At 45.3% G+C, this 17,254-nt stretch overlaps 1 protein-coding gene across 8 annotated transcripts in view; it reads left to right on the top strand.

Annotated features, from left to right (window-relative positions):
- The window catches only part of RASAL2 (RAS protein activator like 2), a 319,429-nt gene extending 309,557 nt beyond the window's left edge, over window positions 1–9,872 (top strand). For 5 of the 8 annotated variants that reach the window (XM_048482478.1, XM_048482477.1, XM_048482475.1 and 2 more), the window contains 3 exons: window positions 507–594; window positions 1,837–1,867; window positions 4,824–9,872. In XM_048482478.1, coding sequence (XP_048338435.1) covers window positions 507–594; window positions 1,837–1,867; window positions 4,824–4,963 — 259 coding nt within the window. In that variant the 3' untranslated portion in view covers window positions 4,964–9,872. The remainder of the gene's footprint in view (window positions 1–506; window positions 595–1,836; window positions 1,868–4,823) is intronic. The other 3 variants (XM_048482483.1, XM_048482476.1, XM_048482482.1) reach the window with 1 other exon arrangement.
- The last annotated feature ends 7,382 nt before the right edge of the window (window positions 9,873–17,254 follow it).

Raw genomic sequence — 17,254 nt, 5'->3', positions numbered from 1 at the left:
CCACGCCATGCCCCCGTGTCCCCCCTTTCCCCTTGGAGCTATGCCTCTGCATGGAGGGACTGGCTGGAAGGGACTGATATCACTCACCAGAGGATTATGCGATAATCTGTAGCAGGTCCAGGGAAAGTACTTGGAAACCAGTCTTTGGGATGGACCATGGCTCAGTGGCAGAGCATCACACAAGGTCCAAGGTCCCATCCTTGGAATCTGCAGTTCAGGATCATGTAGTAGACAATGGGAAAGACATCTTTGCCGGAGTCCCTGGAAAGCTGCTACGAGTCTGAATACTGAATGTGATGGACCAGTGGGCTGATTCGGGTTAGGGAGTTTTGTGTGTACATGTGGTCTTTAAGTGCTGTTTAACTAAATGAACCTGCATGAAGAAGATGGGTGCTTCAGTTATGTTGGATTTATCAGTAAAAATGTTATGGAGGAACAGAATGGAATAGCTTTGCTCTTCAGCCAGTTGCTGGGCTGATTTTTGCTTTTCTTGCTCTCTGTTCTAGGCTAATGGCTGTTGAAGCAGAACTAAAAAAAGACCACGAGAAGATGCAAGATGTGATAGAGACTAAACAAAAAATAATTGACGCACAAGTAAGGAGCAGAATATTTTTCCTTTTTTTTCTTTTTTCTTGCAGACTCTGCCACCACCATCCGCCTTCCTTAGTCTGCCTTGCAACTTCAAATCGTTTGAAGTAGTGCCTAGGAAATGCCCAAGTCGGGAACTGTCTCACTGGGACAAGTCCTGGTCTGTGTGTCTCTTCAAGACAGGGTAGCTCTTGCCTCAAGTGGCCTGAAGCGTGCATTGTCAAAACAGGGACCCTCCTGACAGGCAAGCTTCATGGAATTGGAGCCGAGGGCTCTGGGCTGCTGCGTCAGAAAGGCATCTGACGTGAAAACAGAGAGTGCTTTTGCTTGTGACTTCAGCTGGCCATGGCTTGGCACGATGCCTGTTGGGGTGGTGGTGCTCCTTTGGCACTGGGCTCAGCTGGCATGGGGGGGAAGAAGGGTGCCTATAGACATAAATGCATGTCCTTCTAGTTGCCTTTCTGGAGTTGGTATTAAAGGCTTTGCCCCACACACACACGCACGCACGCACGCACGCACACAGACACACCCCCTTTGCTTTCCCCTTGGGGTGCCAGAAGAAAAGAGGTGTTAAAGCTATACATGAAGCAATCATTTGGATCATGTCCTTTATCCTGTGCGTGTGCAGGTGGGGGTGGGGGTAGGGGGTGGATTGGCCATCCAAGCGTATAAATCTCCTGCTTTAGCATTTATCATGATGGGTAATCTTGTTCTTAAGTGTCTTTGGCATTAACCATGTTTCCCCTGCCTTCACCCATCATTTAAAAAAAACCCTGAGCTTGCCCATTGGCTGCCTATTCATACATGCTCCATGGCTCTTTCAATCGAACAAGAAATACCTGGCTTTCACTTAGGCCCAGAGCGTGGCCCTCGAATCCAGTGGAATTGGGGGGCCCTTGAAGCTGCCTGGTTCTCCCACAGCAACCAAGAGCCTGGTGGTGAAAATATGGAGGTCCTTGCTTGGTATCCTGCCAAGTTGCTCAGAAGTAGGGAGCCATTGTTTTTACAAAATGGGAATGGGGGAGTGTAGACTTTGCTTTCTTGCCCTGTGCTGAAGGACCCTACACTTCCCCCTCTCAATATAGTCCCTGGTGGTTTCCCCCTATTTGTTTGTCTTATGCTGGGTGAGGGATATGTGGGGATGGGAGAGCCCAGATGTCCCCAGTCTCCCTCCCAAGAATGTCAACATGTCCCAAAGCTCCAGGTTTTCGTGGTTGCAAGTGACATCTCCGCTGTGTTAAATTACAGGTCTTAATTGGGGATGAGATAATGCAAGCAGGCAAGTAACACCTGATCAGTTCTCTAGCTGAGCACCTTCCTGCCCCAGCCTGGCGCTCTTGCTCCGCCTACACATTCCAGCTCCTGCCACTCCCTGTACCTCAACCAGATGCATTATGGGACCCTCCTTGCAGGACCAGTGCTCTTGCTTTCTAAGCAAAGAGCTGTCATCAAGACCTCCTTCCCCTTGAAGTCGAAAAAATAATCCCTACCGCTTTAAGATTCGTATGTTTTGTTTAAATTTGGATTGTCACACAAAGCAGTATCTAAAGGGGCAAATTAATCCCCATTTCATATTACAAAAGCTATTTCAAGATTACATTGAGTATCTAGCACATTGATCTCAGCAACAACTTCTTTTCAGCTAGAGTTTTGCAGTAATTCTCTCTAGATTTGAGTGAGGAAATATGTGAATTTCCTGAGTCTTACCTGAAACTGATTTAGAAAAATAGAAGTGGATTAATTTAGGCAGATGACCCATGGACAATAAAAAGAACATGTTTTCCATGGATTGATCCCATGACAGGCTAGACAATTGGGGCCCCTCTGTAAACCCAGGAGCATCCCAGGATGGTTCTGAAAGGTACTGAAGATTCAGTGTAGTAAAAAACCCATTCCCAAATCAAGTTTCTAGATTCCAGTGGGACCTTTAGTGTTGGGCATTTTCAAAAACTTTGGCTTAGTGTATTTTTAATAATGTGTTCAGATGAATATATTGGGGAAACTTTTTTCTTAAGGAAAAAAACCCTGACATATTTTGGCAGGAGGAACAAATAAATGAAGAACATCCAGTGAGAAAGAGAATTTGAAACAGAGTTGATCTTCGGCAGGCTTCCTTTATGTATGGTCTGTAGGTAGGTAGACAGGACACACCCTAAAGAACTATTGCTTTTCTTATCTCTGCCAAACTAACTGAAGCCACGAGATGGAAACATGCCTGAAGATGTTCTACCTATACCTGTCCATGCTCCTTATTGATTCTGTGTATGCCTTAATGATCGGCTGAGCTCTTTCCCAGAGATGTCAGAGCCAAGATCTTCTTTAGCTTTTCCAGGGGAGTGGCAGGAAAGAAAGTGTTGAGTGACACGTTTCCCCACCACATGGTTCCAGGCTTTGACCAAACCTAGGGGAAGTGCAATGGAGATCTTCCTGCATCAAGCAAGGTCTAGGGAGAGGGTGCTCAAAGTCATTCCTATTTGCTATTTTCAGTGCATCTCTGGAATGAGGTTCTCTCTGAGGTTTCCAGTTTAGATTGCCCATTCCCAAAAAAGTGGGCCAGTGTACATTAGCATGCAGCTGGGAAAACACTGAGAATATAGTAAATTAAATAAAGGCTCCTGCAAATGCCGAGCAACCTATCTGCTGAATCAGCAACTCGCCCTCCCATGTTAGAGGTGGGCTCTTGAAAGGGCAGTCTGCCTTTTAAAAGAAATTAGAAGAGTAAAATGCAAAACTCCATTGAGCCGCACCAAAGAAGGGGAACTGCCATTTGCTTAATCAAGAGCATCCATTTACACACTCCCTGTGTGAGGAATGCCATCCCACTGGCGAACACCCTGCTTTTGGGGATGGTTCCTGCTGCTCTGCAGCTCCCCTTTGTTTCCAGGGAGGTTGTGCAGTCCCTGTGAGCCAAGAATGTGCAGCACCAGCAACACTTTTCTGCATCACTGCTTTCCTCTTCCCAAGGAAGCAACACATTCATTCCAGCGTGTTTTGTGCCCTCTGTACCTTGTTTCTCCTTCCCACCTTTTCATTGTATCCAGCAGATCCATTGCATGAAGCGCCAGGTTTGCTGTCGAGGCAGAAATGCCGAAAATGCAGCTCTGGTTTCTTATTAAAAGGCCCACTAGTCCGATACCCATGTGCGCTTCCTTCTTGGCTGCTGCCATGTTGAAAAATGTGGATTTATCCTGAGGTTAAACCAGAGTAGATTCTTGTGGCTCATTGCTTTGATTCTCCTCCTGCACAGGGCCAATGATTTACACATCTGAGGTTCATATGTTCAGCTATTATTTCAGTGCAGAAGCCCCCTCCCCATTCCCCAGTTTCTGAATTGATGCAGAAAGGATTGGAAGCCATACGGTCCTGGAGTTATCTGAGCTGGAATGGGTTTAAGGTGCCAGGCGCCCTCTTTGGTTTTTGTGTCTTGTCAATAGCATCTCCTTCCCCTTCCTCCCACCATGTGCACTTCCTCTTTCCTCCCCACTCCCCACCCATCACATGACTCCTTATTTCCAGCTTCTGGCTGCTGCTCCGTCCCACACCTCTGCCCATGTTGCTGCTGCACTCTCGTACCGCTGGCATCTGTTTTTTGTTATAATTTCTGGTGTGCTGGGGCATATTGCAAGCCCTCTTCCGGGAGACCATCAGAGATCCTGGTCCATACACACTGGCAACACGCGAAAATGAATCCACTCATGTTTCTTTTCTGCCTTTTTCTGTTCTCCTGTGTGCCCAAACAAACCCTTAAACCTCTAGGAAGTTCACTGCTGTTTTTGGCCGCAACATTTCCAGATGATCTACCACTTCTCAATTAGTTTTCAATGACATCTGATTGGCAGCTTCCACAGAAGCCATGCTGGATGGCAGAAAGAGGCAGGCTCATTCAATTGAGCCATTTAGCGTCAGCTTGGCTGGCTGGATCAACTGGGAGGCAGCAAGTCTCCTTAATGGTGGCCAACCTGAGACAGAAATTTTGCAGGTTGGGTTGCAACGAAACTGAACAGCAGGGGCAGTTCAGGACATTTTGATGGCCTAAGCAAGGCACGTCATCCCCTTCTGGGTCTGCACTCCTTCTGGCTTTGTTTGCCACTGGCTAGTGGGGGGTGCCACTGATGGCTGGGAGGAATCTGACTCCCGCAGCACATTTGGTACATCTCCCCTCACCACTCACTGCTTGGGTGGCTCAGCCAGAGAATGTGGACAGTTCTGATCTTCTGCTGTGTATTTCTTTGCAGGAAAAAAGGATCCAGTCTTTAGAATCAGCAAACACCCGTCTGATGAGTGCACTGACGCAAGTAAAAGATCATTACAGCATGCAAGCGCGCAACGGAATCTCCCCGACGAAGCTTTCAATAACGGAGAATGGGGAATTTAAGAGCAGCAGCTAACAGCCATTTTCTCCCCACAACTTGCCATCTCTCCTCTCTCCAGGCTGGCCACAAGCCTCCCCTTTTGCTCCCTAAAGGTGCCTGCTTTGAAGCGGGACACTTCAGGGATAGACCGGGAAACAGCAGGCAGAGGGGCTGCCACCCTCATGCCACGGCATGCTGCCATCAGCTTGCCTCCTCGCAAGATCCAAAGGACACAGCTGCCTCCCAAGTTGTGCACTGCTGCATGTTTCTCAGTTGTTCTGAACATGGCAGCAACCTGCGATGCCTTTTGTAACATCTGGGATAGGATGGCCCTCAGCTATCCCCTACCAGGCCAAGGGCAGAACAGACTGCAATAGCTTTAATGGCAAATAGAGATCTATCATGGCCCCTCTCTTTGCTCTCAGGTCTTTTTGCACCAGCAAGAGGGTGGCAGATAGAGGCAGTCTGTGGCTGCTTCATCTGTTTCTGGTAGCTGGTCTTCTCACACCAGCCAGAGGATAGCAAACGATTGTCTTGAGTGTGTCTTTGCCACCCAAGCTTTCCACCACAGAGGGAACAGCATGTTAAAAAAAAAAAGTGACTGTTAACAGCAGTTTTCTCTCCCACTGACAAACTTGCCAGCTCCTTATTTTTTCTACTCACCCCATATCCAAAACTATAGCCAATGAAAGAGAATTCAGTCCATTCAGAGTGGTTGGGATGAAAGAACGTTTGGTAGATGGGCAGAGCAGGGTTGACATCAAATTGGAGAAATGTGCAAAAGAGTTCATTGTCATCTGTAAAAGGAGGATTATCCTGAGTCTATTCTAGTAGCTCTACGCCGACTTTTTCACTTACGCTAGAAGGGTTTTTGGGCACCTACACTCAACCTGACTGCAATCAATCAAGAATAACAGTCAACATTACATTTTTATTGGAATCATAGGCAATAGGGTTGTACCCCAGCAATTCAGTCTGCTGCTAGAACCTATGTAGGGGGCTTCCTTCACTTGCCTTATATACAGAATGGGCTTCCCACTAATTTCCAACCTCCCCCAGCTGTGCCCCCTTAGCCTGGCTCCTGCAAGGACTTCCTGTTTTTCCTTGCTTACTGTAAAGTTGCCAACCTGCTGCTGCGCCTCCACTCCTGTAGGTGGTTCCGCAGCTGCCTTCGCTGTTGTTCCCAGGGTTCAGGTGACCATGGGGGGTGCAGGAGCTGATGGGCTGTCCCCTAACTGAACAACCGGATAAGTATTAACATGACAAGTTAAATGATGCAAAAATTGCAAAGTAGAATCCTAGTTTCCGTGTATATATAGTAGTATAGACCACAGTCCCTAATAATTTTTCCATGTACCTGTTAATCATTTAGTACAGTGCTAGCCTGCTGTTTGCATAGAAAAGCTCTCTTGAATCATTGAACTTTGCACAGTTTGTGGGAAGCCAGAAGAATGGGAGCTTTTCTGATTTCCTGGGGCAGAGCAAGGTGGCCCTGACAAGGTGGGAGTTGCAACAGACAAAGAATGTGTACAGGCAGTTGTTGAGTTTGCCCATTTGCAGGTCCGTACTTGCAGAAGGCCCTGCTGAAGTGAGAGAAGCTGTCATGGTAGAGCATGGAGGAGTGATGGTCTCGCAGCTATGAGGGTCCAAGGCCATGAACTGCTTAGTATGTGGTAGCCAATACTTTTAATTGAGCCTAATGGACAGCCAGTGGAGTGACTGGAGGACGGGAGAAATACACATCTTTCACTGATAATAGCTGAGCTGTGACATTTCTGCACCAAACGGAGTTTCTGATTTGATTTTGAGGGGAGACCAATCTAGAGTACATTACAGTAGTCTTGTCGATGTCCCCGTGGAATGGATCCAGGTAGCCAGATCAAGGTAAGGAACCATTTTTCAGATTAGACTGAGTTGGAAGAATATCTTTTTTGGCAGCTGTTAACTTGCTTCTCCAGCAATAACGTTGGATTCAATACAACCCCAAGACTCTTAACTGAGTATGCCTGGATCAGATGAACTCCATCAAAAGTGGGGAGCACAATGTCTTTTGCCTTCCCAACCAGCATTACCTGTCTTTTCAGAGTTTAGTTTCAATTTGTTCACTCTAAGCCAATTTACCACAACAGTTAATACATGAGCACACATGATTCCTGCTTCTCTGAGCAGGAAACCACTCTCCTAGCCTCTAAACACTTTACACCTAATTTAGCAAACAAAAGAAACCTTAGCTTGAAAAGAATAGAATTAGCTGGCTAAGAAGGACACTCACAAGGCTACTGGAAAGATATCCCCGTTTCCAGTATTCAGCTCACTCTTAAGCCATCTAACCGTAGCAGCAGGAGGGTTTAGGACCTCTACTGCATCACTAGGAGATTTGCATAAGGATATTATAGTTGTGTATCATCTGCATATTGATGACTTCCATCCCCAAAACTATGAATGATTTGGCTTAAGAGCTTTACATAAAGATTGAAGAGGTAGGATTGTGCCCTGTGGTACTCCACAGGATAGCCCCACACTGATTATTGGTCTCCAGTGGCAATTCTTTGGGTCTGGTCCATGAGAACCAGCACATTACCATCGTTCTGTCCTCGCCCTTCGCACCCTACGGAACGCACCTGGAATACCCTGGACATCAGTGGAGCAATTAAGGTCTTCATAGGGCCTTATCCCACTCTCCCCTATCCCCCCTATGGGCATCCCTGGCGTGCGCCACGTCATCCCCACGACCCCGCGCTCTGCGCAGGGTCATCAAAAGGCGCCCTTTGCAAGAGCGCCAGGGATGCCGCGCGCTGAGGGGGTGTGATAGCGGCAGCGTCGGGGCGGCTGTGCTGTCGCCACCCCTCTCATGGGGAGTGCCGGGGGACCCCACGCTACTCTCCTCAAGTAGTGCGGGGCTTAAGGTAAGTGCGGAAAGGCCCATAATTAGGACCGAATCCATCAGGCAGATGCAAACTCGCTTCATTAACACATCGGCCCAAAAACTAGGTTTTTCAATGTCTATGGCTTTAGTGCCCTGTTTTCCTTCGCTTGTTCATCAAGTTTTACATGTAATTCAGTCAATTCATTATGAAGCTTGTTGATTTTCAGTCGTTCGGCAGAAAGTACTCGTTTTGTAACAAGACCAATATCTTTGATGGGAGATTCCCTGTTGAGGCTCTGGGAGCACATCTCTTTTTTTGCTTGGTGCACACTCAGAGGCAGTATGTTTAGAGGAGTCCTGGTGTCTTGATTGGCAAGTTTTGGGAAACTTCAGTATGAACTAAAATATCTGTGAAGTAAGTTTATTACTGATATTATTCTGAATGAGACTGTATGGTTAGTCTGATAAACCTTTACCGCCCAAAGAGCCTTTTGGACCCTTTTTCTTTGCTACAAAATTCTTCATACATTTTAGGAGGAATAGAATATGATTGGTTAATGACTGGTGGCCCAGTAAGGATGTGTTTTTGTTAAGAGGCATACATGAATTGCCTGGTTCACCTAATGGTGTAACAACCATTTCTGGAATTTCTCTCTCTCTCCACTTTATGAACACAACATTTGAAAGTCAATTTGTTTTTTAGGTGAAAGTTACCTTCATAAATTTCCACTGTGCAGTCCACATAAAAATTTCTCTTTAATGCCCCAGGGTTCAGGTGACCATGTGGGGTGCAGGAGCTGAATGGGCTGTCCCCTAACTGAACCAGATACTGGGGAAGGACAGAGCTGGGGTCTGGCAATAGCTCTGGGGAAGCAGTTTCCATTCTAGGGGCTGCTTCCTCAGTTGTTGCTTGAGCCCCTGGCCCTGATCCTGCACTCACTACTGAAGGCTCAAGCTCTAAGTCTGCCTGAGTTGGCTGGACCTCTGATGGCCCAGCTACAGCCTCCTCTTCTGCATACTCTATATCTGAGGCTTCTGCCATGATGCACAGGGACCTGACACCCAGGCAAATGCGCTGGGGAAGGCAAATCTCCCACTAGACCCCACGTCACTCTCACTGGCGCATCCCCCCCCCCCCTTGAATGGGGCTGTTAGTCAATCCACTCTATTTGGGAGGAATTACACCATGGCAGTTCTGGATCCAGGGTGGGCAGCATGAGTAGGTGAGAAGTGGTTATGGGAAGGGGAAAGGCATCAGGGCTGGGTAGTAGAGGTGCAGCTCTTTAAAGTGAGTTACATGAAGTGAGTTACTGAGGAGTTGTTTGTTAACAGCTGCCTAAATGGTTGCTACAAAAATGGGGAAAAAATAGCAACGTGCAGTGAAGTTACAGTTGTTCACTTGGGGTGTCAAAAGTGTTTCAATTGGCCTTACGGATGACTGATGATGGTGAAGAAGAGAATCCTTATAAGAGGTTGGTGAATCAACAGGGCCTGCACAGACACAACATCCTCTTCAGAAGGGCAAGAAAGGGCTGCTTAGAACAGCTTTCCTGATTTCCCTGGTGGTACCTCACAGGTCCCTTTCCTGCCATTTAGCAGTTTCTGGGGTTCTTGGCTTAGGTGGGTGATGGTTGATGATATTGAGTGGGTGATTGCAGGCTGCTGCCATGTTCAAAGCATTTGTTGAAATCCCATCAGTGCACAACTTGGGAAGATTTGGGGACCAACCACTGTTAAAATGACTTTGGGGGACCTTCCTCCAGTGAAATGATTTTAGGGAGCTTAGCCCCATCAAAAGGCCTTGGGGAGCCTTTCATGTGTAAAATGGCTTTTGGGAGACTGCACTACTTTACAGGACTTTGAATAATTTATTTCAATAAGGTTTATCCATGTTAACTACCCCATACTTTGTTCCCTTCCTCTCCCAATTGTATTTTTATGTCTGGGTTTGTTCTAAAAAAGATTTATTTTTGTTTTGTGAATATTTTTGGACAGTTTCTTGTATATGTACAAATATAGATACATTTGAGGTCTTTTATTGAAAATAAACTTTAACTTTAAATCACTTTGGACTCCCCCTGTGTGTGCATTGATTAAAACATGAGAAACTTCAGTTTGTTTGGAATCATAGAATCATAGAGTTGAAAGAGACCCCAAGGGCCATCAAGTCCAACCCGCTGCAATGCAAGAACACACAATCAAAGCACTCCTGACAGATGGCCATCTGGCCTTTCTTTAAAAACCCTCCAAAGAAGGGGAGACCACCACACTCCGAGGTAGTGCATTCCACTTTCGAAAAGCCCTTACTGTCAGGAAGTTTTTTCCTGATGTTTAGGGGGAATCTCTTTTCTTTCACACCTTGAACCCATTACTCCTGGTCCTAGTCTCTGGAGTAGCAGAAAACAAGCTTTCTCCCTCACCAACATGGCATTTACCTTATTTGTAGTCTGTCTGTCTTACTGGGACTCAAGGAGGATTACACAGAGTGAGTGAATACCATCAACAGTAAACAGTGAAATAAGATCTGGGTTGTAGAACCAACCAGAATTTTTAAAAAAAACCTGAAGCGAAGCATAAGTATTAACATGACAAGTTAAATGGTGCAAAAATTGCATAGTAGGATCCTAGTTTCCGTGTATATATAGTAGTATAGACATAAGAACATAAGAACAAGCCAGCTGGATCGGACCAGAGTCCATCTAGTCCAGCTCTCTGCTACTCGCAGTGGCCCACCGGGTGCCTTTGGGAGCTCACATGCAGGATGTGAAAGCAATGGCCTTCTGCAGCTGTTGCTCCCGAGCACCTGGTCTGTTAAGGCATTTGCAATCTCAGATCAAGGAGGATCAAGATTGGTAGCCGTAGATCGACTTCTCCTCCAAAAATCTGTCCAAGCCCTTTTTAAAGCATTCCAGGTTAGTGGCCATCACCACTTCCTGTGGCAGCATATTCCAAACACCAATCACACGTTGCATGAAGAAATGTTTCCTTTTATTAGTCCTAATTCTTCCCCCCATTGTAGTGTTGCTATTCAAATTCAAAGACCTTTATTAGGAATAAAACCCATAATGTGCCAAAAATTTCCAATGTACAGTTGGAGTAGTGTTGCTATGCAGACAGCACTCTGACTCATGAAAGCTTATGCTGGAATAAATTTTGTTGAGACTTTTAAGATGCCACTTGACTCCCATTTAATTCTGCATGCACATATAAATCCCACAATATTTTCAGTGGAGAAGAAGTTGATCAGCAATGTGTTGTAGCTGTCTCTCAGTTTAACCTACTTTAGAGGAAAGTTGTTAATAATGATGTTCATAGACTACAATTCCCATCTGGCAGGGGCTGATGGGAATCGTAGTCCATGAACATTTGGAATTGTAGTCCAGGAACATTTGGACACTACTGGCCTAGACACAAGGGCTGCCTCACATGTCTTCTCCGCACCCTTTCTCCGGCAGGAAGTCAAGCTGAGCTCCCTCAAATTGCAAGTCTCCCAGGAGGGGGGACCTCAACCAGAAGTCATCTCATGGCTTCTGCTGGGGCCCTCATGAAGAAACAGGATGCTCTGATAAGCAAGGAGGAGGGCCAATGATTTTATAAGCAAAAAAATAGAATTATAAATTAGTTGAGGACTATATAGTTTGCTTATAGTTGTGGCAGACTACTGGGTTTTTTTATTTGACATTCAGTATGTGTTTTAACACAAAATTTCCAATGCAAGCTTTTTAGTGTGAGTCCCTTTTGTTGTAATTCACAATTTCTGGTCTAACAACAGATAAAAACAACATAAATAAGCACATTGTGATGGTCATATGTGTATATACTGAGTATCTTGTATTGGTAGAATTGTTTTAAATATGTCCGTGCACTGCCCTGAGCCCAACTTTGGTCAGGGAGGACGGCATATAAATTTAATACAATAAAATTATAAGTCTGTGCTGTGCAATAGCCTGTCTTTTTATCCCACCAAATCTCCTAGAGGAGCAGCAGTGGTGTAAGAGGTTAAGAGCTCGTGTATCTAATCTGGAGGAACCGGGTTTGATTCCCCGCTCTGCCGCCTGAGCTGTGGAGGCTTCTCTGGGGAAATCAGATTAGCCTGTACACTCCCACACACGCCAGCTGGGTGACCTTGGGCTAGTCACAGCTTCTCGGAGCTCTCTCAGCCCCACCCACCTCACAGGGTGTTTGTTGTGAGGGGGGAAGGGCAAGGAGATTGTCAGCCCCTTTGGCTCTCCTGCAGGAGAGAAAGGGGGGATATAAATCCAAACTCTTCTTCTTCTCTTCTTCTTTTTCAACAGCCTTCTTTTACTGGTCTCTATTAGAGCATATATTGGACTGAAGATGTGAACTTGCTTGTTGATGGGGATGTTTTTAAACTGGAAGGGGTAAAGTCTGAGTGTTTACTGATGCTTCTTCTGCCCTTGAGCAGCACACACAGGTGCAAATCAGGGGCCCTGCTGACGGGAAACGGCCTGCTTTGAATACTTTGCTTGTTCAAACTGCAGGCATTTTCCCTTGAGGTAGTTAGTCCCACAGGACATGGAAATTTTACGGCCTGTTCTTACATTGTTTTCTGCTGAGTTAAGTTTGCCCATGCAAACTGGAGTTTTAGAAGCCATCTTTAACATTTGCTTTGCTTGTGGCATCCATTGACTGTTTTTTTCCCTTATTTTTGTAAGAAAAAGGTGTTTTTTTTTTAAATAATTTAATTTCTCAAACAGCAGTGAGGTGGAATAGGAGTCAGTTCTGTGAGATGACTGGAATAATTTCCTTATTTGCTACACAGGATTCAGCTGGGCATTTTTTTGCAATCCTGAGGTATATGATGGCGCTTTGTAATTGGAATTCCCTCCCCCTTCCCCCAAATACAAGTTCCCCAAAACAATCTTATTGTAGTCATCTTGTAAGGATTATGATGGTCAGCATAGTTTGTGTTTAGTGTCAAACTAGGATCTGATGGGAGGGGGGAGGGGAGTCAGTCTCTCTCAGCCTAACATGATGGTAAGCCGCCTGGGCCCTCTAGGAGATTTGGCGGGATAAAAATGTAACAAACAAACAAACAAACATAAATAAATAAATAAATAACATAGGATTGTTATATTAATGATAAGATGGAGAAGGGAAGAACAATGTTCTGACAGTTAAAACACAAAATGTCCCCCAAGAGACAAAATGCTCTGAATTAGCCAATAGGAGCTCTGTACTGAAGATGTTAAATTCTGAAGGGGGAGGTTTTGAGGGTTAGCTGAAAAGGGATTAAAGACTAATGGAATTAAAGAACTGAGGGGATAACAAGTCTCTGTTTCATGTTGTCTGGCTATTTTAGATTCTTACAGCATGCCGCCATTTTTTTGCTGGTACTACTGTGCAACTTAGTTGTGAGCAGAAGGTTGTGTTGATGTGTCATGAACCTGCCTGAGGGAGTGTTTTCCTGAGGCATGTGCTGATTAAAACGTAACACCTTGCAACTCCTGGTACAGGGTTAATATTTACTTCAGTTGAGTGGTTTTCTGACTAAATTTGGTTCTTATTCACTTTTCAAAGCAAACCATTTTGTGTCTGTCACTTTACCTCAGTAATCAGGCCACAGTGGGATTTTATTGAGGACCAGGTTCTTTATTTCCCTCTAAGAACCCTGGTAGGTGGGAAACTCTTATACGATAGAGAGGAAAATCCTGTGGGGTGGCAGCTAGGTTCCCGAAAATCAATCACAAATACTGCAAGCAACTTTTGGGTCCTATTGTGGAGAAAGGAGGTATAAATATCTAAATAAATAAAGGACAAGCAGGAAGGAGCAAGGTTCCTATATATGAAGTAGGTTAACTTGCAAAGGGAAATAAAACATTAAAAAACATGAGGACATTTTTAAGCTTCTGACGTGTCATAATAATAATAACCACATTTGATGTACCGGTATATGTAATTCTTGAATGGAGAATACTTACTAATTGCCAGAAAACATATTTCTTAGCAACTAAACAGTCTTTATACAGCCCATAATTAAAATCCCACATGAATTTCTGAATCTCTCTGCTTAGAGGCAAGAGACACATTTCTGTTTCACTCTGTATATAATCATGCAAAGATACTAAGCAGAGTGACTAAGTTGAAGGCTTGTAGTCTGTAAGTACATTAATGATTGTTCATTAATGAGCAAAATGCTGTTTCTCCACAAAAGTATCACACTCAAAGGAATCTTCCCTGATGTGACCTCAGAGGGCACATCCCCAGTTTTCAGCACATGATCTACAGGGCACCAAGGTTCCTCCCCTCTGGGGTCAGATAATTTACCTCATCATAGATGACAAAACATCACAGTAGCTCATTTCCTTGAGGTGAATTTTCCCATTAAATGTAAACCCTTTATAGAATTTTATTGGATTTGATACTGTTATGTCTTCACAATAAGCCTCCAGACTCAGTAATCCAATGTTTATTAAAAGTACAACCAAGCACACTATAGCACTCTATCTCTAACAGCTGCATGCACTTCCCTTCTTTACATGTCCTTAAGTACTTATATCTTAAAGGAACATACACGCTATACCACATTTCCCTTTTTATAATTTTTTTTAACCCAAAACATAGTCCTTAGTCCAAACAGGTGGTCGTCTCATTCTGTTACTTCTGTTTACTGCAACAGGTGGTATATTGTGGGTCAGTGGTGATGATGGTATCTGTGTAGGCGCATCCAAAGGTCCTTGTTGTCCTTGTGGTGGCATCTGTTGGGACACGCCTGAAGATCCTGGGTGCGAATCAGAGTTATTTTCTCCACCAACCAATTCATCCTCATTCGTTACTGGCAACAAAAAGGCATCCTCTATTTCAGAACCCACTCTGCTACCATTACCATGTACAGGTACCAAATGTGAAACATTCCATATACGGCCATCTGACAATTTATAAGTATATAGTCCTTTCCTTTCCACTATCCTAAAGGGTGGTGTAAATTTACATTCTCCCTTTCGCACAATACCTGGTCTTCTTACTCTCACCAATGATCCACATTCAAATGAAATATCCTTAGCACCCCTACGTTCATCAGCATAAGCTTTATACTGCTTTTGCCTCTGCTCCACTCTTTTCCTCAGACCAGCTTCAGATGGTACAACGGTTCTTACTTTTGGGAATCCGCTAATATTCACCTTAGTATGCATTTCTCTCCCATGCAACAATTCTGCTGGTGATCTCTGAGTTGTCGCATGTTTAGTTGCCCTATACGCTTGCAGAAATTCAGTGGTAAACGCAACCCATGCCTTCCCTTCCAATCTAGCTGTCTGCAAGCTATCTTTCAAACTTCTATTTTTCACACACACACACCAGAAGCAGGTAAAAAAATTCCTCTCCATGTCCAGAAAAAAGTGAAAATATCCAGAACAATATTCTTAAGCATGGGGATATTTCTGTGGGCCCTGGAGTCTCAGGTAGAGAACCTCACCATATTCCAGTGTCAAAAAGCAACACATCCATAAAAAGGAGCAATTTTTCCTTTTAAGTGATCCAATTCAGCATCCACTTAGGGGTGAATAGTAAGCAATGTTGTTCATTTTAATGTTTGCAAAAAGTTTTTAATATTCTATTAGTGAAATAAGGGCACTGTCGCTACTTTGTCAACTTCTTGAGCACTTTTCCCGCTACCCACTGTGCCAACTAAATAGCAACCCTGAAAGTATATAGTAAGTGCAAAACAGATATTATCAGCCAAGACTTCTCTCACAGTTTGATTTTCTGCTGTTTGTGTCAAGAGTCTAGGTTTGGCCTTATTATGCTTATGTCACAGTATGGATTTTTCTGTATTATTTTGAATGTCATATTACTCATCAAGCAAGCTTTATTCAATGATTTGCTATACAGTTGACTGTGGACAGATTTATGGAGGAGAAGTCAATCTATGGCTACCAATCTTGATCCTCCTTGATCTCAGATTGCAAATGCCTTAGCAGACCAGGTGCTCAGGAGCAGCAGCAGCAGCAGAAGGCCATTGCTTTCACATCCTGCATGTGAGCTCCCAAAGGCACCTGGTGGGCCACTGCGAGTAGCAGAATGCTGGACTAGATGGACTCTGGTCTGATCCAGCAGGCTAGTTCTTATGTTCTTATGTGCTGAAAAAGTCTCCCAGGTTTTTTTGCTTTTCCAGGAAATTTGCTGAAGAACATGACCGCAGCGGACCTGGGTAGCATAACTATCCTTCTCTGAAAGCGTTCCCCAGCATTCGGGAATGTAGATGCATCTTCAGCTCTCCCTTTTAATTTCATTCATTCATTCATTTATTATATTTATATACCGCCCTCCCCGGAGGGCTCAGGGCGGTGAACAACAAACATAAATAGAGCACAATAAAATCACGACTAAAATAAGTTAAATATTAATTAGTTTGGCTCTATATAAAATAAACCCCACCCCATTAAAACGCAGCACACTAAATCAACATAACAGATGGCACCTACAATCAATCTCCTAAAAAGAGAGAGGGGGGGGACAGCAGGATCAATTGATGTTATAAAGGATCCACTGATGTTATAAAGGAGGGGGGGCCATCAGCGGCCAGCCTCCCCAAATGCCCGGCGGAACAGCTCTGTTTTGCAGGCCCTGCGGAACTCATTGAGATCCCGCAGGGCCCTGACAGCTGGAGGGAGAGCGTTCCACCAGGCTGGGGCCAGGGCTGTAAAGGCCCTGGCCCGGGTGGAGGCTAGCCACATCATTGAGGGGCCAGGGATCACCAGTAAGTTGGCCTCTGCTGAGCACAGACCAGTTCGGGACATATGGGGTAAGACGATCCCACAAGTACGGAGGTCCCAGGCCGCGTAAGGCCTTAAAGGTTAACACCAGCACCTTGAAGGTGATTTGGAATTCAATCGGTAACCAGTGCAAGCGGCGTAACACAGGTGTGATGTGGTCTCTGGTGGCACCTCCTGTGAGCACACGAGCCGCTGCGTTCTGGACCAATTTCAGTTTCCGGATCAGACGCAAGGGAAGGCCCGCGTAGAGCGAGTTGCAATAGTCTAGCCTGGAGGTGACCGTTGCATGGATCACAGTGGGAGAGGAAGGGGGCCAGCCGCTGTGCTTGACGAAGGTGGAAAAACGCAACCCGGGTTACATAGGCCACCTGGGTCTCCATTGAAAGAGACGAATCCAGGTGGACCCCCAGGTCACGGACGGAGGCAGCCGGTGCCAATATAGCCCCCTCCCACACTGGCGGCTGAAAATCCCCGATCTCCCCCTCACGGCCCAGCCAGAGGATCTCCGTCTTCGATGGATTCAGTTTCAACCTGCTCTGTTGTAACCAACCAGCTACCGCCTCCAAACAATGCTGGAGAGCTGCTGGGGCAGCCACCGCTCCCCCCTCCATCAACAGAATGAGCTGAGTGTCATCAGCATATTGATGGCACGTCAGCCCAAAGCTCCGCACCAACTGAGCAAGGGGTCGCATATAGATGTTAAATAATAGCGG

The sequence above is a fragment of the Sphaerodactylus townsendi genome, unplaced genomic scaffold (genome assembly GCF_021028975.2).
Source record: "Sphaerodactylus townsendi isolate TG3544 unplaced genomic scaffold, MPM_Stown_v2.3 scaffold_18, whole genome shotgun sequence".
NCBI classification, from domain to species: domain Eukaryota; kingdom Metazoa; phylum Chordata; class Lepidosauria; order Squamata; family Sphaerodactylidae; genus Sphaerodactylus; species Sphaerodactylus townsendi.
The sequence above is the reverse complement of the archived record's forward strand: the minus strand, read 5'-3'. Positions and strand labels throughout refer to the sequence as shown.